We start from the raw sequence: 26,224 nt of genomic DNA, 5'->3' as shown, positions 1-26,224 counted from the left end.
TTTGGTGAAGAGAACAGTTTGGGGGAATGTGCTCTGAAAAGACAGGGGACACCATAGGGCATACTAGTTGGAGTAAAGGGTGGTGGGCAGTATTCACAGGGGAAGAGTTCAAAAGAAAAGTAGGGACAGGAGATTTCTTAACTTCATAGTTTGGCTGGAGAGCTTCCCGAAGCCATCCATGCATAGCGGCCAATATTATTATAATTTTGTGTGTGTGTGTGCCTGTCTTAGCAATTTCAACATCAGGTCTCTGGATAGAGGTCTTACTTTATTTCAGCCGTTTCTTGATGAATTCTTTTGTTTCTCTCTTAGGAGATAAATAGGCCAGAGATTCCCCCTCCCTACCTGCCATGCTTCTCCCATCTTGTTACTGGCTGGTTTCCTGCTCTGTGTGACCTCCCCTCTGTGACCACCCCCCTGGCCGTGGCTCCCTGTGGAAGACACAGGGTGGCAGGGAAGGGGTGGGAAGGGAAAAAGGGCAGGTATGGACCAGGACCTGTCAGAAGGAAGGATTCCCATGCGGAGTAAGAGGTGCTTAGCATACGTTTTCCTCTTACTTGTTGGAAAAGGTCACTGGGAGACGCGGAACCAAATTGGTAATTCTTGCAACGGTGAAGATTTTATGGCCTGCTTATCTCTCCTCCACACACTCTTTAAGTTATATTTTTCCTGGCTCCGATGTCCATTTTAATTTGTATTTCACTATTTAATGGCATACATTTTCTGTGAGCTCCTCAGGTCTTATGGAATAAGTTCGGGTATAAAGAAATAAGATAGAGGTTGGGGCACTTAAAATTTTAATATATTCTTTTACTATACCTTGATAATACCGTCATGATTATGAAGTGTTTTAGGACCATGAGGATATTTGCATCCTAGCTCTGACCCAGTAAAGTAGGGTTGATTTTTGGAAATGCTGTACCTCATCATTCCCGTGTGCAGGTTGCTATAGGACTAGCTTCTGAAATTACCCCCACGTTCTGGCATTGTGAGACCTTGCTCAGTTGCATGAAGCCTTTGGGCTTCCTTTCTTTAGACCTTCTGCAGGTCATTCTCAAACAAGCAATATTTTATTAGCTCCTGCTAGTGGAGGTGGATCGGGTACACAGCTTGCCATCCAAATCTGGGTTTCTGAGATCTTGGGCCCCTTGGCTATACAGTGAGCTGGAACTTTCCTGTCTAAGCCCACAGGTACTGTGCCTCCTCCGGCCTTTGGAGTGAAATCTGATTTCTTGCAAGCATAAGATCCCACTGTCCCTAGTCCCCCTGCTTCACGACTATCACCCTGTCTGACTATCCTCCCGTGGTAGGTCTCATCTCTGTGGTAGGGACTCTGTCTTCATGAAATTCCCAGAAGTTCTGCTCAGCTCTTACGTACTGATGCCAGCCCAGAGTGGGGCTGTGTTTCCCCTGTGGTTTAAATGGCTGGTTACCCTTCGCTGATGTTCACCTCACCCAACCCTGCATATTCCCGTTTGTTCTTATCTCTGGCATCATTTTTCCCCCAGCTCTGTCTCCTTCTGCTTCTTTTAAACTCATAAATGTTTTGCTTTACCAGCTAAGTCTCACTTTTTCCTCTGATAATCGTAGTATCAGCGAGCATCACGCAACGTAGCCTCTGAATGCTCTCCATCCTCTTTTTTATGTATGTGGATTTTATATCTTTTGATTAGACTGTAAATTTCTAGAGAGAATGGACCATATCACGGCTCCTTGTATCATGATGGCCATATGGTGGCCACCTGAGTGATTAAATTTTGTTCGCATGTAACAGTTACTCTGCTCAGTAAATGCCAGGGGAAGAAAATTTCTAGTTGCAAATGTCAATCTTAAGAATTCTTTGTAGATTCTTATAACCCTGTGTCCAGGGCATTTAGAGTTTCCCCCCTTTATTACATTAAAAGTATTTTAGAGGATCAAATACGAGAGAGAGAGAGAGAGAGAGAGAAAGAAAGAAAGAAAGAAAGAAAGAAAAAGAAGAAACTTCTTCATTTCCATCATTCTTTCTTCTTTCCATCATTCTTTTGGAAATACTACATTTTATATTTTGTCCTTTAAGGTGTCGTGCTCTGGGGGCCTGGGGGTAAAGTAGTCAAAGAAAATTGGGAAAGGATACCAGCTACAGAATCATTAACATCTTCTTTTGCTAAAACGGTAAGATTTAACAAAGAAAATGCAAATATCTCACCTTTTCATGGTCACCTTAAAACCACAGTTGAATATGGTCTATTGAACTCCCTGTAAAAGAAAGAAAAGAAACTTGAAAGTGTTCAAATAAAAAGAATAGTTGGAGCAAAAGTAGGGGATGGGTAAGGCTGCCCTGAACAGCATAATTTGGATAAAATTCTCATAGCTCCCATTTGCCTGATTGGAAGATTTCTATTAAATTAAATTTTACCTAGATTGAAACCACATTTCTGGATTATCAGCAATCACGATTATTCTTTTTTGATCTTTTTATTATTGGTATTGAATATTAGAATTTTTTTTTTATTAGTTGTCCTTGCACGTCAATGCCTTGCTCTTATTTTCCTAAATACTGTCATGATCAACATCATTTATTTATTGGTACCTATTGATCGTGGTGATAAACTAAGCATTGTAAACAAAACCACATTCCATTATGGACGTGTGTGGTCCCTAGAGTTGACAGTCTAAGGTTCCCCGGGGCCCCACAGAGTGTTGGTTGTCCTGGCTATGGTGGCATGAGATGTTTCTCTTACCCCCCGGGACAGTCTGGAATTAGGCTCTGTGGAAAGCAGATTGCCGGTCGACCCACAGACCTGGCTGCTAAACATCCAGATTCCTTTACAAGCTCTTCAGGTCGTGCTTTCACACACCGTAATTTGTGCGAATCCTAGGAACTAATCAGGAAGTAAAGGACAGCCATGTGATAGAGTACTACGAATCCAGATCCGTGCCTCCGAGCACGACTGTCCATTACAAAGCTGCTTCTGTAGATTTCAAGCACCAGTTTCAGAATTTAAGGGAACAAAGAGTCTGCTGGTGATTCTCCTATTATGTGGGCCTGATGCATCAGGTGGAACTGTTCGCCTGGTTTCGAGAGGCAAACTCAAGGTAATGTCTTCGTAACCCTAAATTCTCCCTTTCTCCCTCCCCCTTCGGCCACATTGTCTCTCCCTCTCCCTCAGCCTTTTATTTTAAAAAATAAAAGTAACACATTTTACTAGTGGATTACTTGGGAGAACTTAATTAGTAAGGAAAATTATCTTTATGTTTTAAAGAATTTCTTGTTAGCTCTGAAAATAAATACCTTATTACTTAACTGATAATAGTTTTAACCTAAATCTTATCCATAGAATTCAAACTGGTTTTTTTTTTCCCTTTTAACTTAGGGACACACTTTCTCAGGGCTTTACCAGTTTACTGTCCAAGTTTTTCTTAGCTTCTGTCAGCGCAGATTTCAAGTTAGAAAGTAATTTAATTAATCGCTGTTTACAGCCAATTTCTGCCCCTCTATTGTACCTCTTTTTCTTCTTTCTAAGGGGGAGAGAGGGAGTATGGGAAAGAGTGGAAGAAAGAGGGAGGGAGAGAGAGATTGATTCTTAGGGCTAAACCCTGGAACTACAGTTTTCTCCCACCAAAAGATAATATACTCCCTTTTGAAAAACTTGAAGGCTCTATGACAATAGATAATCTAAACATAAATAACATTCACACTATTTTTTGGTAAGAGGAACACATTCATATGCTGTTTGATTATTTGCCCATTTCACTTCATGTGTCACTGACATTCTTTTGTGTGAATAGGTCTTCTTCCTGGCTGTATAGTGTTCCATCAAATCAATGTACTGTAATTTATTTAATCAATATGCTGCTGTTAAACAGTTGGCTCCTTCATATCTTTTGCCTTTTTTTTTTTTTTAACATTTTTATTTATTTTTGGGACAGAGAGAGACAGAGCATGAACGGGGGAGGGGCAGAGAGAGAGGGAGACACAGAATCGGAAACAGGCTCCAGGCTCTGAGCCATCGGCTCTGAGCCATTAGCCCAGAGCCCGACGCGGGGCTCGAACTCACGGACCGCGAGATCGTGACCTGGCTGAAGTCGGATGCTTAACCGACTGCGCCACCCAGGCGCCCCTCTTTTGCCTTTTTATGTAGAATTTCAAGCACTGGTATAACCTTGTCTTTGGATCCTTTCTGATGATATATTTGGGTTAAATTTCCAGGTACAGAATTTGCTGGATCAAAGGGTTTATATATTTTAACAACTCTGATATGCATTATCAAACTGTCCTTAAGTTTCTTCCAATATTCACTCAGGTCAGCTAGTTTATCTTTGAAGGAGCATGGCGTCCCCTTTCCACCCACTTGTGGCTAGTGGCTGTTAACTCGATTCAACTTCACATTTACATACACCTCTTAGCAACTTCCTTAGCCATCTGAAATGTTCAGGGATCTCTGCAAGGTAGAAAAGTGGTCACAGTTTCCAGAGAAAGGACAGTACCCATCTCTTTAAGCAGAACATATATAGAGTGGTTACACAGTGGTCATGTTCCTTACCACACAGTCAGATTCTAGTGACATTTCTCCTGCTTAATGCTATACAAAGAACATTCATATTCCAGAAGGCTACAACCCCAATTCCATTTCTGTCTCCTCCTCTTAGATTCTTTTGCTTTCCCATTTCCACATCCTGAAGGTAGATATTTAAGTTCCATCTATGGTAGACTTTTTATGAGGTCAAAGTTATTCTGTGAGAATGGGGCAAAGGATTTTCCAGAAAAGACAAATATTTTGAAAACCCATGAGGGCTGCTTTAGAGATGATCACTTGACTTTGACACAAGATCATGGTAGTCATAATTGTTTTCCACAAAGCTCTCAGGTCGAAAACTCAGAGCAGCAAGTAAATGGACCAAAATAGGGCATGTCAGCAGGAAAAAATTGCCTAGCTTTTGGGTGAGGAATATAAATAATTAGGATTTCATTTCAACAAGACTCTTTTGCTTTCTTTTCTCTAATGCTCTCTCTGACATTTGGGTTTTGAATGCCAAGTTATTTTTGGTATTCACCGACATCCCTAACAAGCAATGTGCTCATGGTTGTCCTGTTTTAATGCCATAATTGTGAGTTTGACCTACAAAAGCTATATTTGCTTGGTAGACAAATGGGAAATCTCATTAAGTAAATACACTGAGAAATACTGTTTGGCTACATCAGTAGTGATAGCAGCCTCTGGAACACTACCGTGTCAAAGAAACGGGATCTGTATCCTCTCCTCATCCATCCACCTCTCTGTTTACCATCAGTGAATGTTTGTTGATTAATTACCACATGTAGGACACTGTGCTCAGTACTGGGGATACAAAGAAATAGAAGGTTCCAGTTCCTGTATTTGAGAGATTTTTTAGGCTCCAGGCAGACGGGACATACTCACGTAACCAGGTAACTCTTACTGTCCCATAGTTCAGTCTTGTTCATCCAGTCACATCAAATAAACCCAGTCCAGTAGCCAATAATGGATGAAAACACTTGGAATCTTTTTTTTTTTAATTTTTTTTTCAACGTTTATTTATTTTTTTTGGGACAGAGAGAGAGACAGAGCATGAACGGGGGAGGGGCAGAGAGAGAGGGAGACACAGAATCGGAAACGGGTTCCAGGCTCCGAGCCATCAGCCCAGAGCCCGACGCGGGGCTCGAACTCACAGACCGCGAGATTGTGACCTGGCTGAAGTCGGAGGCTTAACCGACTGCGCCACCCAGGCGCCCCTGGTATCTTTATTCATCTTTTTGAGAGCACATGAACAGCAGTGGGAAGAATGCATTCTTCCCATGCAGCAGAAATCCTACTGGTCTTCTCTCCTCATTACTCTCTTAACAGTCTCCATGTGTTTGGCACTGGCCTTGTGAAATTCTCTCCCCCACTCTCATGGCCTGCTCCCCCAAATCTCAGTCCATCATCTAGCCTTTGAGGCTTTTCTTGCCGTTTTCTTTTTGCACTTCTGGCTCGCTCTTCCACGTATCAGTGTAGTGTCTTGGGTTTGTTTGTTTGCTTTTAGTTCTTCTGTCTCGTCCCTTCTTGGGGTTCTCCACTACCAAGAATTTTCCTGGGAACTGACCCAGCACGCAAGCCCTTTCCCCTTAGAAGTGAAAGTGAGAGGAAGAGTATAGATACTCATATAATAAGTAATTGCCGCTCTTGTTAGATACTAATGCTTTTGAGATGATAAGGAGCACATGAAGAGATAAATGAGAAGATAAAACGGTGTGTATTAAATGTTGGATGAGTTTTAAGGGCTACATGAACTCACAGGGAAAGAATAACCACCCAGCAGAAAGTTCAGGCTTTGGACTTGTACATTTTGAGCTTGGCCTTGAACCGAGGAGTGGGTGTAAGGGGGGAAAGACATTCAGGGTAGGAGGACTGGTGTGGATCACAATGTTGGGGGGCGGGGATCAGTTAGGCTGGAGCAGTGGATCTCAATCAAGAAGTGAGCCGTGGAAGACTCAGAAGAGGATAGGAGGTAGGAGTGAGAGGCTCCGGTGAAGGAGAGAGAGCACGGGTAGGTGGGGGCAGTGGTGCTGGTACAGTATGGTGAGAGCCGTGGAGTAGATGTTGGCGGTGAGCAGGAAGAGGCAACATCGGGGGTCGGGGGGGGGGGAGGGGCAGCAGACGGCAGGTCAGCGCCTCCCAGGGACATTGTGAAGTTGGATTCTCTAGACATGATTGTATGTCTTGGGAGCAAGGGAAGAGGCAGCGTCAAAAGTGACAGACATCGGAGTTGCAGAACGCAAGCGTGGTGAGGGCAGGGGACTGAGTGTGGCCTGCTCACTGTGGTATCACCAGCACTTGCCACAGGGCCTGGGGATGCAGGCATTGAATAAACGTTGATCAAATGAATAAGTTAAGTACATTTTGAATTCCTGGGAAGTAATCAGAGGGGGGTTATTTTGGAAGTGTGGAAACCCAGCTCAAACTGGAAAACAACCCCTCAAAAAAAAAAAAATCAAGCAGAGGTGGTGGGTGAGAGTCTCCTGCAAGTGAATGTCCAGGTATGGCTCTGGAGTCACAGATCAAGTGTCTCAGAAAGTTTGATCAGACACATTTCTCCCAAGACCATTACAGCCTTCTGGAACACTTGGTTTAGGCTTGTTTTGGGTTTTGTGCCTCTGATTTTATTTTATAGGATACGTTGTCGAGACACAGAGATGCATATGCCTGCATCAGTCCATCCATCACACGTAAATACAGAGGTACGTGTATGTACTTACGTGTCGACACACAGTTGCACCTGCACCCACAGATGCCCGTGCGTGTGTCTGCACATCCATGGACGCACATCCATACGTACATTTGCACATGTAGAGACACAGACGTGTGTATTGCACGTCTATGATTTAAAGGACTTGATGGATGGAGGACCATAAAAGGGTAGATAGCTTGGAGTCTGTGAGTGAGAGCGTATAAGGGCGTGTGAAATTGGACAATTAGTTTGGAAAGAAACAGAATCCTTAGAGTTGGAAACAATGCTAATATATATGAGGAGGATATAGTACGTAGCTAATATTCACGAATAAAAACAATAAGCAAAAACGTGAATTCATTGTCAACGTGATCGTTGTATTTTTCCCTCCTGAAAAGATTTTCATTATTTAAGTATAGTCGACAGACGGCGTGATCTTAGTTTCAAGTGGATGGCATGCTGATTCGACAGTTCTGTATATTATGCGGTGTTCACCATAAGCGTAGTTAGTATCCGTCACCATACAGCATTATTTCAGGGTTTTTTTCATTTTGTTTTTGAGAGTGAGAGAGAGAGTGTACACACAAGCCAGGGAATGGGGCAGAAGGAGAGAAGGGGAGGGAGGAGAGAGCGAGCGAGCGAGAGAATCTCAAGCAAGTTCCGTGCTCAGCACGGAGCCCAACCCTAAGATCACGACCTGTGCCGAAATCAAGAGTCAGACCCTCAGTGGACTGAGTCACCCGGGCACCCTTCAGTATTACTGACCCTACTCCCACAGTACTTCTCATCCCTGTGACGCCCTCATTTTGTAACTGGGATAGTTGTATTTCAAGGAGCATTTCCTTCGGAATATCAAAGTGTGATTGGCTTCGACTAACAGAGCCTCAGTCCAAAGCTTGCATTTTGTACTGGGAAGCCAGGTCTCCTGTGGTGGCAGGCAGCCCTTTGGCCAAGGCAAGGACCCTCCGCCCCCCACCCCCCCCATGAGCTTTGGATATGGAAGCCAGAGGGGATGAGCGAAATAAGTGAAGGAGATTAAGAGGTACAAACTTCCAGTTATAAAATAAATGAGTCACAGAGATGTAAAGTGTGGCACTGGGAATAGTCAAAAATGTTGTAATAATAGCGTATGGTGACCGATGGTGACCACACTCATGGTGAGCATAGTGTAACGTAGACAATTGTTGAATCGCTGTGTTGCACTCCTGAAGCTAATATATTCTATGCCAGCTATACGTCAGCTAAGAAAAATATATTCTATATCTTGACCTTGGTGGTTGATTACTAGAGTTTTTATGTTTGGAAAACCTCATTGTATGTTATTGTATGTAAATTATACCTCAATAAAGTTCATTTATTTTTATTTAAATTTTTTTTTAATGTTAATTTTTTTTTTTTTTGAGAGAGAGAGAGAGAGAGAGAGAGAGAGAGAGAGAGCGCGTGCTTGAGCGGGGGAGGGGTCAGAGAGAGAGGGAGACACAGAATCCGAAGCAGGCTCCAGGCTCTGAGCTGTCAGAATAGAGCCCAATGTGGGGCTCGATCCCACGAACCGCAAGATCGTGATCTGAGCTGAGGTCAGACGCTTAACCGACTGAGCCACCCAGGTGCCCCTAAAGTTCATTTAAAAAAAGAAATGGAAGCTTGGAAAGACCAGGCCCCACTTGCTGTGTTTGATCAGTTTTTCTTTGTTTCAGATAGGAACAGAGGTTCATTTTGTTTATTTTGTTCTGGGGCCTCTGCCCTATACACTGTGATTCCCGTTAGATTTTCCAGCAGTGAAGGCCGTCTATTCAAAGTCAGATTGGGATTTGGGGCAGTGCAAGGCTGTAAGAGAAGACGGATTGGATTTTTAATTTGCTACACTGAGTATCCCTAGAAAGAACTGATGATCAGATAGCATTCCCAGGACTTGCGTAAAGACTGAAGCATGAAGAAAATCTGCTCTGGACAGATAAAGGAAACCCTCTGCAGCCCACTAAACTGCCAGTCACACAGAATTCTAGAATTTAATTTTGAGAGAGAGCTGATTGGGAACAGGGACAGTCTGTAACTCACTCCTTCTTGGTGAGCCCCGGAGCAGGCTTGTGGTATTGTTTATGATCTGGGACAGGGCACGGTTCGTAATGGGGCTTGCCACCCAAGTTGGCTTGGGGCTCTGTGTTCAGGGCAGCTCCTGGCTGGAGCTGAAACTACTTGGCTTTGTGGTCAGAGCTGCTAGTGATTACTCCGTCCACCAAGGCGGTTAGCGGACGTGGGAGGTCAGGGGAGTGTTATGTCACTACCAGCTTTCTTTGCTGGGTCCCTGTTTCTCTTTGCCAGTTCATCCCTCCGAGTCCTCGTATTTGCTGACACGCCATTTGGGCACCAGGCCTGTCCTCCCTCACCACCTCCCTCTCTTCTTTCCTGCCCCAAATATTTATTTTTATTTATTTAAATTTTTAAAAGTTTATTTATTTTGAGAGAGAGAGCGAGCAGGGGAGGGGCAGAGAGAGGGGGGAAGAGAGAGAATCCCAAGCAGGCTCTGCACTGCGGGCACAGAGCCCAGTGCAGGGCTCCAACTCACAAACCGAGATCATGACCCGAGCCGAAGCCAAGAGTCAGTCTCTTAATTGACTGAGCCACCCGGGAGCACCCCCGCCCCAAAATATTTATTGAGCACCTACTGAGCTGGGTGCCTGCTTGGCACTGGCAGTAGAGCAATGAACAAAACAAATAAAAATCCTTGCCCTCGTGAATCATATGTTTTAGTGGGGCCCCAGGTAATAATCGATTCCACAAATCAATAGAAAGTTACAACTGTGATAAGCACACTGTGCTAAGACTGTAGTTGATAATAAAAATCTGACCTGAGTTTGGGGGATTGGGGATCACAATCTTGAAGAAAGGTAATTAGGCTGAAATACTAACTAGGCAATGGGGAGACCCTTCCAGGCAGAAGACTGGAACTGCATGTGCAAAGGCCCTGTGGCAGGAGACAACGTGTAATATCAAAGAAACTGCAACAAGGCCACAAGGCTGGAGCTTAGAGAACAAGGGCGAGAGAGGTGGAGATGTGGTGAAGTCGGTTGGGTCAGGCACGCTGGGCTGTGGAGGCCACGTTAAGATCTCGGCGGGGAGGAGCTGTTGAAGGGAAGGAACTGGTAAGCACATTCATCCTGTGTATAGCTCCTGCCGAGGCATATGCGTTTTAACGTGGCAGAAAAGAAGTCATCCTTAAGATGATATACCGGGCAGTCGGACATCAGGAGGAGCTGGCAACCCCACAGGTGTCTTTGGCCATATCCCGAGACGTTCGGATTTACTAGGTCAGGCTGGAGCCAACATAACAGTTAAATAAACTCTGTAGGTGATTCTAACTTTAAGTGTTTGTGAACCAGATAAGTGAGGGGCAGAGTGGTAGAGAACTTTCTGGAGCTCCAGAGAGTGGAGCAGATAGTCAAGGCTGCCTTTGAGCATCTCGAGGACTGAGGCCAAGGGCCTGACTGTTCTTATGGTGACAACGCTCATATGAGCTAGAAATAGTCCCGCCAGACGGACTGAGTCTGAGTCAACGTCTCCATCCCTCCCAGTCGTTTTTCTTTCAGACCCTGGCATACCACCGGGGCTTGACTGCAATGCGTTGGCTAGTTTTATTTTTAGTACAATAATACATGCTCTGGAAGATAAAGTTGTTATGCATAATTCAAGAGGCAAACGCATCTCAAATTAGAACTCTGACCAAACACGTGTAAATTCAGGTAACTTCTTTCACGTGACCTCGAAGTTACCAGACCATCTAGTTGGTGCCCACTTAAATGTGAGGTTTTGAATCAAAGCAAGGCAAAGGAATGCCATGGAACAAAGGCAGTTGAAAGAAAGATCACGTCCACAATGCTTGCAACGGTTCAGAAGGTAAACACGTCAATCAACAGCTTTTTATGTTAGCTCCTCTGAAGGCCTGGTTCTCTAACGCCTTAACATTTATAAAGTCATCTGCAGCCCAATTAGCTGTGCATTTATAATCTCCTATTACCCTCACATCAACACAGAGAAGTGATTAATTATTTTGACGTTCATAGTAATGCCATTAATCAGAATACATTCATTGGGTATTAATGACTGGATGCGGTGGGTAATTGTATATGAGTTCTACAGTAATTTAGCAATTGATTTACTAGTATTTGATGAGTTGAAACTGTGCGAATGGAAGATTAAGTGATACAATTCTAACTGATTATGAAAAGGCGATCAAATAGACATTGAAAAAGATTAAATAAATGAAGAATTTCAATTGTATATTCTGTGTGAGCCAACAAAATTTTAAAGGAAAGTGCAAATTAATTTTCATGTTCTACCAATGGGTATTCAGGAACTGGCTTAAAAAAATGTGTCCAATTAGGATGTGGTTTTCATATGCAATGAATTTCTTTTTTCTAAATGGAGATTACTTAATGCCAGAAATAGGCACAGGAAGAGATTTGACAGGCTTTGTTGTAAATTTTGCTCCAAGAAAAGATTTCATAATTTTATTTTTTATACCATCATGCCCATTATATTGGCCAGTGTTTCTTATATTAATTGCCGCATATACTTTTTTTCTTAAATGTTTTTCAATCCTATGAATTGTAGCCATACCTCATTTATTCACATATTTTTCTTTACAACTTTAAATGTAGCCTAGAGCCTGGCTTTTTAAAGTAAATCTAGGTATGAATTATTCAAAATGATAGATAGTGAAAGGCACATTATTATGTATGTGTGGTGTACTTTTATTTAGACATTATTTTTAGATTCTAGCAATAATCTTTAAAAGTGGAAATGATTAAAAGAATTCCATTTAAAAGGTTTGATATCAGAGAAACCGAGTTAGGGGACTCTCTAAATGACCTCCACGCTTATGTGCCAGCACTGCTGTTTTCTCAGGGGACCTGCTTTCCCAGAGCTATTTCCTCAGACCTACACAAGTCTAAGTTCCCCTGAGGATCCCACTTTAAATAGACGTTGGGTTGTTGACGTTGCTGTGGATGATAGGGATGATGGTGTTGGGAGTGGTGATGGGGATGGTGGTGATGATGATGATGGTGATAATGGTAGTGATGATGGCAATGATGATGATGATGATGGGGGTGATGGTGATGATGGGGATGATGGTGATGGTGATGATGGGGGTGATGGTGATGATGATGGTGATGATGATGATAATGGTGATGGTGATGATGATGGGGGTGATGATGATAATGGCGATGGGGGTGATGGTGGTGATGACAATGAAGATGGTGATTGTGATGATGGGGGTGATGGCGATGATGATGATGATGCTGTGATGGGGATGATGATGATGGGGGTGATGATGATAATGGTGATGGTGATGATGATGGGGGTGATGATGATCATGGTGATGGTGGTGATGATGGGGGTGATGATGATGATGGTGATAATGGTAGTGATGATGGCAATGATGATGATGGGGGTGATGGTGATGATGATGATGCTGTGATGGGGATGATGATGATGGGGGTGATGATAATGATGGTGGTGATGATGATGGGGGTGATGATAATGGTGATGGTGATGATGATGGGGGTGATGATGATAATGGTGATGGTGATGATGATGGGGGTGATGATGATAATGGTGATGGTGGTGATGGGGGTGATGGTGGTGATGACAATGAAGATGGTGATGGTGGTGATGACCATCATTTATAGAGTCCTTTCTACATGCTTACACCGTACTAATCGCTTTGCCAATATTAAGACCTTTACTCATAATGACCATCTCAGGAAATAGGTAGTGTTATTATCTCTGTTAGAAATAACCCAAGGCATGAGTGGTGTAAATCGCTCTCCCAAATTCAGAGGTGGCGAGAACTCGACCTGGTGGTAGAGCCAAGTATGACCTCCCGTTACCCTGATGTTGGCACTTGGGCCTGGTTAATCATGTTAGTATAGATAGTAAAGCCACTCATTAGGAGGAACTGATTTGGAATTGATGAATAGATGTGGTGGGCAGTTACTTCTGCAGTGTGAAACGTACACTATCTACAGGATAAGTGAGGTGTTACAAACTATAGACTGAACCTGCAGGTTAATATGCACATTCATTATATCCCTATATAATAAAAGGAATGACAACTAAGTGTTTTTCCTAAGCTTGTGTCCGGTTCTTCCCACTCCTCCCCTGTCTATAGGTGGGCCACTTTCATGGCCAACCCTGCTTGGTGAATACTAAGGAATACCGAGGAGAGGGGTGATGGAATTAGTATTTTGTGAGATTGCCACACTAAGTAGTAGCTAAATAGTGCTTCCTTCTGAGTCAAAGGGCAGACGGTGGGTGTAGCCCAAGAGAAGGGGTTTTATATGATTCCTTTGCACACCTGTATTGGTTAGACTCCAGTCTCATCTGCTGTAATAGAGAGACCTCAGATACACTGGCTGAAGCAAGTTCCAGGCTCATCGCTCTCATGTTTACAGTGAGCAAGTGGCTGGTCCAGGACTGAGAGGGCAGTTCTGAACCCTCACCACACAGGTTCCATCTCTGGATTCAGACTTGCTGTCCCCACTGCCATGGGGCAGTAAGATGGGAGGGATGGGCAGGGCAACACCTGCTCAGTCTTGGTAGATGTACATCACAGAAGTGCCACATATCCCGTCCCTGAGTCGCTGAGGAGAGGCGTGTTCTTTAACTGGGTGGCCCAGTTCTCAGCAAAAACTCCTATCATTAAAGGGATGTGAGGAGAATAGATAACGTCGGGCAACTAGTACTTAACTCCTCTAGTTCAAATACTCAAGTCTTTACTTAGGACAAATAACTTAGTCTAATATTAGTAGAGGAAGGAGTGTGGGAGGGTGAGCCTGTTCTTCAAAAAAAGAAAAAAGAAACAGAAATATAGCCCTCTGGGCTAGTAACCCTTTACTGCGGGAATAGATATTTCTTTTGGAAAAGCGTAGAACGTGAGCCTAAGGAGCCTTGGCTCATGTTACAGTGTAGAGCCCGTGTTTCAGCGCTGACTTTTCATAGTCTTCTCTGCAGGATGAACACAGAAGGTGCCGTTGAGATCTGGACAAAGCCAGGAGGCAGTGGTTAAGAGCCGCTGCCTCTGACAGTAAGATTTACTGAGAGCCAGTCATTCTGTCTTCAGGGGATAGCACGGGGATTGTATTTTTTTCAACAGTCGCTCCCCATTATCCCTGCAATTTCTTTTTCTTTGGAGCAAATGATAGTACTTAATACATACTTTTCATAGTTGTTCAGCCAGGTGTAATCCACCCGATGATTTCGGTGTGTGGCCACGGCAGAAGTATTTGGTCTGCTGCTGTTAATGTGCCCTTGTGTCTCCTGATTCAGAAAGCATTTTTGGCCATACGTTACTTGGGAACCGGCAGAAAATGAGGTAATCCACATGAGTGAGTGTTCCCAACAGCAATATCCTGCTTCAAGGATCGAAACTGGAAAGTAAGCAGGCGAACAAAGAACCCAGCCTTTCCATGGAAATCTAGAGAAAGCCTTGTTTCCAAAAGACACAAAGACCTTGAATGAGGTCCTGGGGTGGTCGGTGTGGCCAGGCACTACACAGGTGTAGTGACAGCTTTTCTGGTGCGTCTTCACTTTCCACCGTAACTCTCGGTCTGCTGGCATTCTCACACCTGCAAAAGAAAGACAGCTTCGCTCGGGTAGTAGAGGGTATGAGTAAGCCTTGCTTTCAGGATCGCGGAGGCCTGGGCTTGGTCTGGGTTCATATTTGCTGCCTGCATCAAGCTCTCTTTTTTTGCCTCTGGCCTGACATTGTCAAACGATAATTTATTTCTCCGGTTTTGCTTCTCAGTCCACAGGCCCTGAGTCACAAATCCATGGGGATCCCAACCAGCTTATTAAGCTTTGCACTAACCTCCATTCTACCTTCTTAAACAAGTCAGTGCAGATACACCGTTTCATCCATGCTTCTGTGGCACGGGATGTGGGAACGGGGGGGGGGGGTTTGCCTTCCCAATGCCTATGTTAATACAAAAACCCTGGGTCTCCGGCTGGAGCTGAAACCCGTAATATTTCAAGCCTTTCATGCCTGTCGGCTGCCAGCCATGGGACTTCCTGGACTGTGAACGGTTTTTATAGGTTATAGGTTTGTGCCAAATGACTCGCCAAGTCTTAATAGGAAAAGTCGGCAGTCTGTTTGCAACACCTACTGCTCACGTATTTACGGCCAGAATTTTTATTTTGCACGTATGCTTTCCTTTAACAGGAAAGAAAATGGTCTTTAGTCAAACCACTGAGGTGAGAAATGCAAATTTCATTTGCCACTAATCCCAATGAGGTATTAACTACAAAGTCCATTTAAGACCTTTAGTGTTAATATTAAAGAGGACAAGTGGTAAAATAAACAGTTAATGGCCCGGAGCCCGCCATCTCGCTTGCTCTCCCAATTGATGCTTGACCACTCCGTCCCAAAGATAATGACTGGACCCCCTTTCAGCTGCTCTCCGCTTCTCATTGGCACCAGGGGAGGCGACTTTGGCAAAGTCACCGTTTTAAAAGGACTGTAGTGATGGCAGGACGTTTTATTACTGTGTTAACGAGCACAGTGTGGGGTTGTGGGCAGGGCAGAGTGTTTGCATGGTTTTGTGCAAGCTTAGGGGAGGAGGAGTAGGGAGAGGCAGAAGGAAACCCAACTTTTATTTGTCATCGTAACTAGTTACTTGAGGGTGTTAACAGATCTCTGGATAATCTTTGGAGAAAGTTTCCCTTCATTATCGTTTTCAAGCTCATTAGGGAAATCACCAGATGTGTAGCAAGTAGTCGTGGGCTCTCCAAGTGTGGCAGTAGCTTTTTCCTTCTTCCCTTCCTCCCTCCAACACTCCCTCCCTTTCCCCTCCCTCTCTTCCTCCCTCTCCTCTTCCTTTCCCAGCATCTGAATTCTAAGGTGAACTACGTAGCATCCTTGAAAGTTTCTGTCGGGGACCACAGTCTCCCCCTTTGGATGCCAAAGTTGTCAAAGGCCTGCCATCATGTAGTTCCAGATGTCCTCCATGCTGCAGAAATCTTGTCTTTTCTTATCAACCCCACCGTGGAAATATCATGCCGCGACGTGTTTCAGTTAATTCTTCCAGTATGACTCTGCTGTGGTCTGATATCAACACACAACCGAGTTTATACCGTGAATATTGGCCTGGAAAGCTTGGTTCTGGCTCCCTGTTCTCTCTCTCTGTTTCCTCTCCCTACATGCCCTTCCCTGTCCCCAAAATGCAACACCATTTGTATTCAGATGAAGCCCCAATTTATTTATTTATTTATTTATTTTTTAAATTTTTTTTTTCAACGTTTATTTATTTTGGGGACAGAGAGAGACAGGGCATGAACGGGGGAGGGGCAGAGAGACAGGGAGACACAGAATCGGAAACAGGCTCCAGGCTCTGAGCCGTCAGCCCAGAGCCCGACGCGGGCCTCGAACTCACGGACCGCGAGATCGTGACCTGGCTGAAGTCGGACGCTTAACCGACTGCGCCACCCAGGCGCCCCTGAAGCCCCAATTTAAATATTCAGCCCTGATGTTTCTGACTACTCATGTCCTATGTCCGGCCACCAGCTTTTGAGCACTTCATTTGGAAAAGGGGTCTCATCACAATCTCAAATTTAGTCTGTTCACAACAGAAATCCTGATTCACTTGCCCAGTATGACCCCCACAAGGTTGCTCACTGTATGTATGATTTTGTCCTTCCCTCATATCCCACGTCCAACGTATATGAAGTCTTATTGGTTCCTCCTCCAAAATGTGATCTTTGAAAAAGCGTAAGTCATGTGCTTTTCCCCTGGTTAAAGCTCTTCAATGGATTCCCATTTTACTAAGTTTCACGAGATGCCCGCTGATCTGGCCCTTCCTGCCTCTCTGTCCTCATCAAGATGCTGGCCATTGACACACTGATGTCCTCATCCGTGGGTCACACTGACCTTCCCATCCGTGTGACGCATGACCTCCTCCTCCATGAGGCACGTGACCTTCTCAGCTCTCTTTGCTGGCTCATTCTCAGCCTTTAGAGCTCATCCTGAATGCGGCCTCCTACTTGGAGCTGGGTAAACGTCTGCTGCCTGGAGGACCAATGAATTCAGCTTCCTTCCGTCCCACACTGCAGCCCATCACACCCATCGCCTGTGCCCGCTTGCTCACTGGAGCACATGGTCTGTCCACGTAAAGTGGCCCAATATTTCTGCCTCCGAGTCAGAATCGTAAACTTGGACCGTACACAGTGATGATTTAAATATATGTTTATTCATGAAAAGTTTCAAAGAACTCTAGTTTAGCATTTGTTGTGGTTGGAACGAAGACTGTATTTTCTCTTGAGACTGAGAGGGTGATACAGTGTAATCAGAAGTGGGAGAATCCCTGAAACTTTTGCTGGAGGGCCTTGATTTTCTTCCTTCCTTCCTTCCTTCCTTCCTTTCTTTCTTTCATCTTTATTTTTGAGAGAGAGAGACAGACAGACAGCAAGTTGGGGAGGGGCAGAGAGAGAGGGAGACACAGAATCGGAAGCAGGCTCCAGGCTCCCAGCCGTCAGCACAGAGCCCGACGCGGGGCTCGAACTCACGGACCGCGAGATCGTGACCTGAGCTGAAGTCGGCCGCTCAACCGACTGAGCCACCCGGGCGCCCCTGGAGGGCCTTCGTTTTCTTTCTCCGCTTCTGCTTTGTTTTCCTGTGTGGGTGTTTCCTTTCCTTGGGTCTCATGCAGTTTCCGTCCCGAGCTTTGCTGTTCCTCCTCTGTCTTCCTCATCCTTCCCTCCTTCCTTCTTCTCTCCTTTCTTTCTAAATCTCGTCTCTCTTTTTCCTTTGCTCGTTGTTAAGTTAAACCAGGCGTTAGTTAGCTAGAGCCACCCCCAAGCGACACCCGCTACACGGCATCATTCTGTAGTTCTTGGAAAGACCGTCGAAGATGCAGGGGCTGACAAAAGGCAGCTGCAGGGCAGCTCCACAAACAAAACCAGAACGCTGTCTTCATTCCTACTTTGTGGGGTTTTCTCCACTTAAGTAGTTGGCCTGTGGCTCGTAGAATTCTGAAGAGGAGGACAGGCTTCTCTCTGCAGGTCTGTATCAAGAATTATATTACGTGTATTGATTTCATGCTATGAAGGAAGAGTAAATGTAGTGGCCATCTGCTCTGCATTTCTTTAAGTATGCCGGAAGCGTCCATCAGTTTGAGTGCAGTGTCAAAGAAACCACACTGGCTTTTCAACAACTTTCAAATGATCACTTATAAAGCCCCAAAGAACTTCCTCTTTCTAAAAAAAAAAAAGTGAATTCTATTTCATTTCAGATTCTTCCTGCTGCCCCTTTGTAAAGGGCACAGCTCCTGCTCTTGGCATGTGGGCTTTCCTGAGGGCAGCTTTGCTCTAACCCAGCTGCAGTCTGATGAAAGTTAAATTGGACAGTATTACTTTTCATTATGAGCTGCTCTAAGCATTTTCCCTGAGACATGATCAAAGGGAGGTGCCAACAACTTACTGAAATTTCACTCTTACCTAGAAGGAGCTGGCAGGCACCGTTCTCGTGTGAGCCGTATATTGTTGAAAATAGCGTGCATATCCTTTTGACTCCCTGTGGGGGGTTAGGTGACATAATTAGGAATTACCTAGTAATATGTGGCATGCTGTTGCAAAGATTGATTTCTTTAATAGTTTGCTAAAGTATTTTAGGGCCAGAATACTCCCGGTCTTATTAAGCAAATAAAGCCAATGTAGAAACCTTTATCAGAGGTGTCTCTAAGAACTTCAGAGACTTAACGATGAGCTAGAGAATAGAAATATTGTCTAAATAACAGAGTCACCTAGACTTTCAAAAACAGATGCGTAAAACGTGCTTTCAGAGGCTCAGTGCATGCCTCTAATTCCAGGTGATTTACCTTAGTAATAATATTACTCGTGTTACTGAAATTAGTTTTTCTACCAGACCAGTGGTTCTTTTTTTAAATTTTTTTTTTTTTAACGTTTATTTATTTTGGGGACAGAGAGAGAGACAGAGCATGAACGGGGGAGGGTCAGAGAGAGAGGGAGACACAGAATTGGAAACAGGCTCCAGGCTCTGAGCCATCAGCCCAGACCCCGACGCGGGGCTTGAACTCACGGACCGCGAGATCGTGACCTGGCTGAAGTCGGACGCTTAACCGACTGCGCCACCCAGGCGCCCCCAGACCAGTGGTTCTTAACTAGAAGCAATGTTCGAATTACTTAGGGAGCCTTTTCCAAAAACATGCCTGCCAGAGGTCCTCCCAGACCTGAACCTCCCAGATTCTGAACCACTTATGTTGGAACGTTGGCAGCATGTACTTGGAAAAAGCCCATGCAAAATGATGAAGCTTCTGGTTTCAAAACTGGTTAGGGATCACTGCTCTTTTTTTTTTTTTTTTAATTTTTAAAATATTTACTTGTTTTTGAGAGAGAGAGAGAGAGAGAGAGAGAGAGAGAGAGACAGAGCATGAGTGAGGGAGGGGCAAAGAGAGAGAGGGAGACACAGAACTCCAAGCAGGCTCCAGGCTCTGAACTGTCAGCACAGAGCCCGACGCGGGGTTCGAACTCACGGACCGTGAGGTCACGACCTGAGCCGAAGTCGGACGCTTATGCGACTGAGCCACCCAGGCGCCCCGAGGATCACTACTCTTGACTAGAAGAAGATGAGCTCAGAACAAAGTAAATTGTAAGATGCTAATGTAGGGGTGGAATCGAGAGACCAGGTGGCCCCCAGAGGGGCACGGGCAGGCACAGGACAACAGCATCTAAGGCGATGACTCAGTGCCTGGTACTCCTCTTCCTTGGGCATCAAGTATTTTCCCATGACGCTTGGCCTTTCTCAACAGGCCGGAGGTCTGAATGGCCGCTAGTCGCATGCTGTATTTGTTTGCCTAATATTCCATTTTGTTTTGCTCGTCAGACTCAAATGCTGAGTTAAATAAACTCATGGTCTTGTAGAAAGAATGTTGGTAACGTTTTACTTTACATTTCCTATTGTCCCCTCCTTTTTCTTTTCTTTTTTCCAGGTTTTGTGAATGATTCCATTACCAAATCTATTGTGGCTTTGCGCTTAACTCTGGTGGTGAAGGCCAGCACCTGCGTGCCGGGGGAGAGCCATGCAAATAACTTGGAGTGTTCAGGAAAAGGAAAGTGCAGCACGAAGCCGTCAGAGGTAAGGGGACGCCTGGTAGCTCTAAAGCCTATATTTACATAAATACGTATATCTATGCTCATATATTGCTACGTATCTATCTATGTGTCCATCAAGAATGACAGGGAGAGACCAAGTGCACTTGCTGAAAGAGTCCCTCAAATTTCTGGTTTTGATTGCACATTGGTATGTGACATATAGATCTTCAATCTCCACATAATTTTTATTTTTTTTTTAATTTTATTATTATTTTTTTTTAATGTTTATTTATTTTCTTTTTTAAATTTTTTTTTTTCAACGTTTATTTATTTTTGGGACAGAGAGAGACAGAGCATGAACGGGGGAGGGGCAGAGAGAGAGGGAGACACAGAATCGGAAACAGGCTCCAGGCTCCAAGCCGTCAGCCCAGAGCCTGACGCGGGGCTCGAACTCACGGACCGCGAGATCGTGACCTGGCTGAAGTCGGACGCTTAACCGACTGCGCCACCCAGGCGCCCCCTTAATGTTTATTTTTGAGACAGAGAGAGACAGAGCATGAACGGGGGAGGGTCAGAGAGAGGGAGACACAGAAGCCGAAGCAGGCTCCGGGCTCCGAGCTGTCAGCACAGAGCCCGACGCGGGGCTCGAACTCACGGACCGCGAGATCATGACCTGCGCCGAAGTCGGCCGCTTAACCGACTGAGCCACCCAGGCGCCCCTCCACATAATTTTTAAAGTAGTGATAATAAATCTGTGCGGTGCCAGATTTTGCTTGGGTATAAAGTAGAGATTTTATGAGAAGAAATAGCCATCGTATCTGGTAGCAGAACCAAGAGAAACGGAAGACAGGAGAGGTGAGCAGGCTCATTCATTTCCCAGTGATCACAGAACCCCTCCTTAAACATTGCATTTCTCCAGCACCTCTAGCAGAGTTACAAAAGCAAGAGAACAGCACGAGGAGGAACAGAGAAGAGGCTGGGACGAGAAGCCTGACGTTACGTTTGACCTCTGTGGGCCAGTGTCCTCAGTGCTACGGCAGACCTGAGCCCTGCCCTCCATTTTCTTTAGTGGCTCGGGTCACATGGGCCTGGGGCTGGGGCTGGGGCAGGAGCTGAGTACAGTTCCTCCTCCTTGTTCTTGGGTGATTGACAGGATGTGGGAGGCAGACCCGTAAGGGACTGTGGCCACCGAGACCCACTCCATCACTAGAGAGCTCCATTAAAACAGGTGGACTGCGGTCTTTTGCAGGTGACCTGTGGGCTGTACCCAACGTCCCAACGTCCCGGGAGAGGGAGACTCTGCCCTTTACGAGGGGGCCTGTTCCATTAGGGCACATGTGTTCCTCTCACCGCCTGCTTCCTTGCCCGTCTCCCCAGTTCTGCACGTTTGTCCACTGGAATTCGTGCCAAGTGAAGTGGGTCCCCCAAGTCCCAAAAGAGCATGATTTGTTTTATTTATTTATTTATTTATTTGTTAATTTCATTTAATTTAAAAACACTTCTTTAACATTTTATCTTATTTTTTGAGAGACAGAGCACGTGCAGGGGAGGGGCAGAGAGAGAGGGAGACACAGAATGTGAAGCAGGCTCCGGGCTCCGAGTGGTCAGCACAGAGCCCGACGCGGGGCTTGAACCCACGGACCACGAGATCATGACCTGAGCCGAAGTCGGAGGCTCAACCGACTGAGCCACCCAGGCGCCCTGAGCATGATTTGTTTTAGACCAGTGTTAAAGGCAGCACGGGTAAACTTTGCCCCGTGACGCCTCCCGTGGGAATGCCAGCGCATTCGGCGGTAGCGGTGTGAACTGGGGGGGGGGGGGGGGGGGGGACCGGCAGGTGGGTGTTGGAAGACACTTTCACGTGTTGCTCGCGTCATCTTGGAGAACCCACGACTTTGATGTCTCGGCTGCGGTATTACAGTGGTGTCAGTTTCCCGTTTCCTTGTAAGAGCGTCCTCCGCAGAAGGCAGAAAGACCTGAGAAAGTAGTGGGAGCAATAATTTCTGCTAAATGGTTGGAAAGGAACACGAATGCAAACCAAAGCCAAAACGAAATCCCTGGTGGAGGGGATGGTGCCCGGCATGAGTCCAGGAGGCAGAGTGGGACTTCGTTTACAAAGCCAAGCCTGCCCTGCGAAACCCGTTTTCTTCCATCTTGGCCAACTTGGATCATTTTCCTCTTCATCTCTTTCCTGAGGGGAAGCTCCACTTATCAATTTATTTTTTTTAACATGGTTGAAGGTGAAGTTTCAGCTTTAATTTTTTTTTTACATTTTTAAATGTTTATTCATTTTTGACAGAGAGAGAGAGAGAGAGAGAGAGAGAGAGAGAGAATGGGTGGGGGAGGGGCAGAGAGAGAGGGAGACACAGAATCTGAAGCAGGCTCCAGGCTCCGAGCTGTCAGCACAGAGCCCGACGTGGGCTCGAACTCACGGACCGTGAGATCATGACCTGAGCCAAAGTTGGACGCTTAAATGACTGAGCCACCCAGGCGCCCCTATCAATTTATTTTATGGGGAAAGTGAAGAAGTAAAGGCTATTGAGAGTTCTTCTGTGACAGTCGACGCTAAGAAGGGGTATAGAACCCGAGAAAAGATGAGGAAGCAGTGGACAGCTTATTTGCTGAAGATGTTCCAGAAGAGATGAAGCGTGAGAGACTGAGGAAAGCCAACCACTCCAGCTGGAAGAGTGTCAGACCTCCCACGCGCAAAGAGGAGACACAGCGGTGTTCCCCAAATTCATTCCTACTATTCCCAATGAACAGTTCTGAGGCCTGGTTAGCCCCCAAGAAGACAGCAGTAGTGAAAGAGAAATGTCTTCAACGGGGAAGGGAAGGCTGTTCTTGGAAGTTGGGACCGACAGAGAGGTTGTTTCCTTGTGAGCTTTCTCTTATAATGGATGCCCCATCTGGGGAAACTTTTTACCCATAAAGCAGCCACCGTGTTTTCTGAAAACATGCACGTTGCCGGCTTGCAGCCCTCACCTGTAGAACTGATTCACCGAAAAGGCAGCAGAAGCATTTAGCACCTGGCAGGTAACTTGGCAGACCTTGCCAAAGTGCTTCGTTTTTCCTGCAAAAATGGCTCAGAAACCTTCATGAAGAATCTGTGCTGATTTTATTTAGCAGGCCATTTCAGGGGAAGTGCGGCTTCCTTATGGGGGCCGGCTCTTTTGAGGGGCTCTGAGTGCCCCCCCTCCCCCCTGTGCCCCCACCTCCTGGGTCCACACCAGGTGCTCATAAGGCGTGAGGCCTCTGCTGTTGTCCCTTCTGCCAGAGCCTGCATTTACCTTCAGGGAACTGAAGGAAATTGTGGCCAGCCTTCTTACCTGAGCCATTGTAATTATCCCTGGTGACTGTAAGCAAATGACTAGGCTGGAATTACCATATCCATTTATAGACCCACCACATTGTTCTCTTGGAGAGAGCCGTCTGGAAGCCAGTCTCCCCGTTCACAGAAAGATGGCAGGAGTGGGAATGGAAAGTTGACTCATCTTTTTTGAATCGACTTGAGTTCCCGTGGCTGTTCGTGTTTGTCTTCGTGACTTAAAACAATGACTGAAGAGTAGTTTGCTGGCCATAAAAGACTGTTGCTGTCAGGTTTCCTTCTTTGTGCTGTTTCCTAAAATTAGAAGTCATGTAGTCCAGTCTTCTACCTAGTGCAAGAATCCACTCCACAGTACAAAACCAAAAAGAACTCTACTGGATGGTTTAAAGTGATTGTTGCTAATCACTTTTGTGTCTTTATTAGGTCATCCATCACAGTAAGAGCACTTCTGTTCTGTCCATGCCACTGTCATTTCGTAATGGACCTCGTTTCTTTTCTGTCAGATGCGCTTCGGCTGGAGGCCTTTCCACACTCCCAGTTGATGGGTGTGGTCTGCAATAAAACTGTGGCTCGCGGCTCTTAGATAGCACACCATCCTGGGAAAGTCTTTTTATGTGTTTACTGTAGCATGGCCAGGAGCTCTCAGTGTTTGAGAACTGCTTTCTTTACAAGGGTTGATTCTGATCTTTTTCTTCTCCTTATAAAAAAAAAATGACTGTGGTCACTACTTGTCTTTGAACTCTATCACCAAGTTTAGCTGCTGCCCACTTGATAATTCCCCAGTTATTTTAAAGGTGAGTATCAGGGATCTTCGCTGGTGTGGACCTTAAGCCTTCTTCAGATCCAGTTAGGTTCCATGGATCTTGTCTCTCAAAAGCAAGAGTTATGTATTAGGATTATCCAGAGAGACAGAACCAATGGGATATATTATATATGTATGGATGGCATATATGTTCTTATCATATCATATCATATGTATTCGAATTAAGGAGATTTATTTTAAGGAATAAGCTCACTTAGGAATAAGCACATTGTAGCGCCACTCATCGTAGAGTCTTGGTGAATCCAAAATCTGAGCAGGGAAGGCCAATGGGCTGGAGACTCAGGAAGGAGCTGCAGCTCTAATGCAAAGGTGTCTTCTGGTGGAACAGGAAGAGTGTGTGTTGGGGATGAAGTCTGTAGGCTGACCGTCTGTTGCAGAGTTTTCTCCTGCTTAGGGAAGGAAGGTCAGCCTCTTGTTCTATGCAAGCCTTCAACTGATTAGATGTGGCCCACTCTCGTGCTGTGAGGATAAACTTCTTTCTTCAGAGTCCACTGATTTAAATGTAAATCTCATCCAAAGACACTCTCACAGAAACATCAAGAATAATGTTTGACCAAATATCTAGGTGACATGGCTCAGCCAAGTTGATACATAAAATTCATCATCACAAAATTCTATTTTTTTTTCTCTCATTCGCTCTTGCCCCGTTTCTGTCCAGTTGTGTTCCTTGTCCACAAGTGAAAGGAGTTGTTTTAAAATTTTAGTTTGCCTAAGGTTTGCCTAATATTTGAGGGTCTGACAAAAAAAGTCATATTCTAGGTCCCTCACTTAGGTTAGGATGCCTTTTATTGGGCAGCCAGATGCTTCTGATGCAAAAGTAGATCGTGGAACATCATTCTGGAAGTAGGGGTCTCAGGTGCTCATCATTTTCCTGTTCTCACTGATTCCTTCAAGCAAATATACAACATCTTTTTTATTCAAGGATTTCATTGTTAATAATGTTATGGTCACGTGGAGTTAATAAAAAAAAGATAGATGTTGATAGGTGTTATAATGGTTCAATATCTGTCTCAAAGTTTTCTTTTTGTTGGCCCTGGCTCTGGTCTGTATTGATAAGTAAATGGTGTCAGGCCTCCATTCTTAGAAGGTTCCTTAGGATTCTCTCTAGCTCTTGCCTTGGGAATCTATCATCCTTAGGCTGTTTGAACTGGATACGGAGCTGCCTACTCAGACTTCGTTTTGAGTGAGAATTGAACTGGCGTCATGTCTGGGAGCCATTCCCAATCCCTTCTGGAGCTATGTCCTAATTCACTCTCCAGATGTGGGCCTGTTCATGAGAAAAGCAAGTGGCATGTTGGGCTCCTGAAAGTTCCCCACCTTCTGTTACCTCCCTCCCTACTCTTAGAAGTCGAAGCCTCCAACTCCAGGAAGTCCTAGTCCTTCTATAGCCGAGTTCTTCTGGCTAAGTTTGATATATTGGAAATAATCACTGACCTTAACTGGTTTCTTTGTCCCTGGCTTGATAACACCTGCTGTCCTTGTTCCACAGCCCATGTGGCCTGGGTAGGAGATACTATCCTTCCAGGAGTCTGTCTGCTGTGTATCAGCACCCCTCTTTATTGTTTTCTGTTTCCAAGGATGTGCCTCTTTATCAGGGTTCCCAGTAAGTTCCCATTTCTGAGGTTTGTTTATCTGAGATCTCATTCCCAGGGCAAGGTGACAAGCCTGCCCTAAGCTGGGTGCATGGACATCCTTTCCAGCTTAAACCTCGGCTCCCTTCACTGTCCATTCGTCCCGCTGCTGCTTCCCCTACATCCTTGTGATTT

General features: G+C 45.2%; 1 protein-coding gene across 2 annotated transcripts in view; it reads left to right on the top strand.

Moving 5' to 3' along the window:
- DNER (delta/notch like EGF repeat containing) overlaps positions 1-26,224 on the top strand; it is a 322,783-nt gene that overhangs the window by 148,678 nt on the left and 147,881 nt on the right. For both annotated transcript variants that reach the window (XM_043578058.1, XM_043578059.1), the window contains exon 5: positions 20,208-20,353. In XM_043578058.1, the coding sequence (XP_043433993.1) occupies positions 20,208-20,353 (146 nt within the window). The remainder of the gene's footprint in view (positions 1-20,207; positions 20,354-26,224) is intronic.

The sequence above is a fragment of the Prionailurus bengalensis genome, chromosome C1, assembly GCF_016509475.1.
Source record: "Prionailurus bengalensis isolate Pbe53 chromosome C1, Fcat_Pben_1.1_paternal_pri, whole genome shotgun sequence".
Taxonomy (NCBI): domain Eukaryota; kingdom Metazoa; phylum Chordata; class Mammalia; order Carnivora; family Felidae; genus Prionailurus; species Prionailurus bengalensis.
Note: the sequence above shows the minus strand (reverse complement) of the source record. Positions and strands in the feature narration are given on the sequence as shown.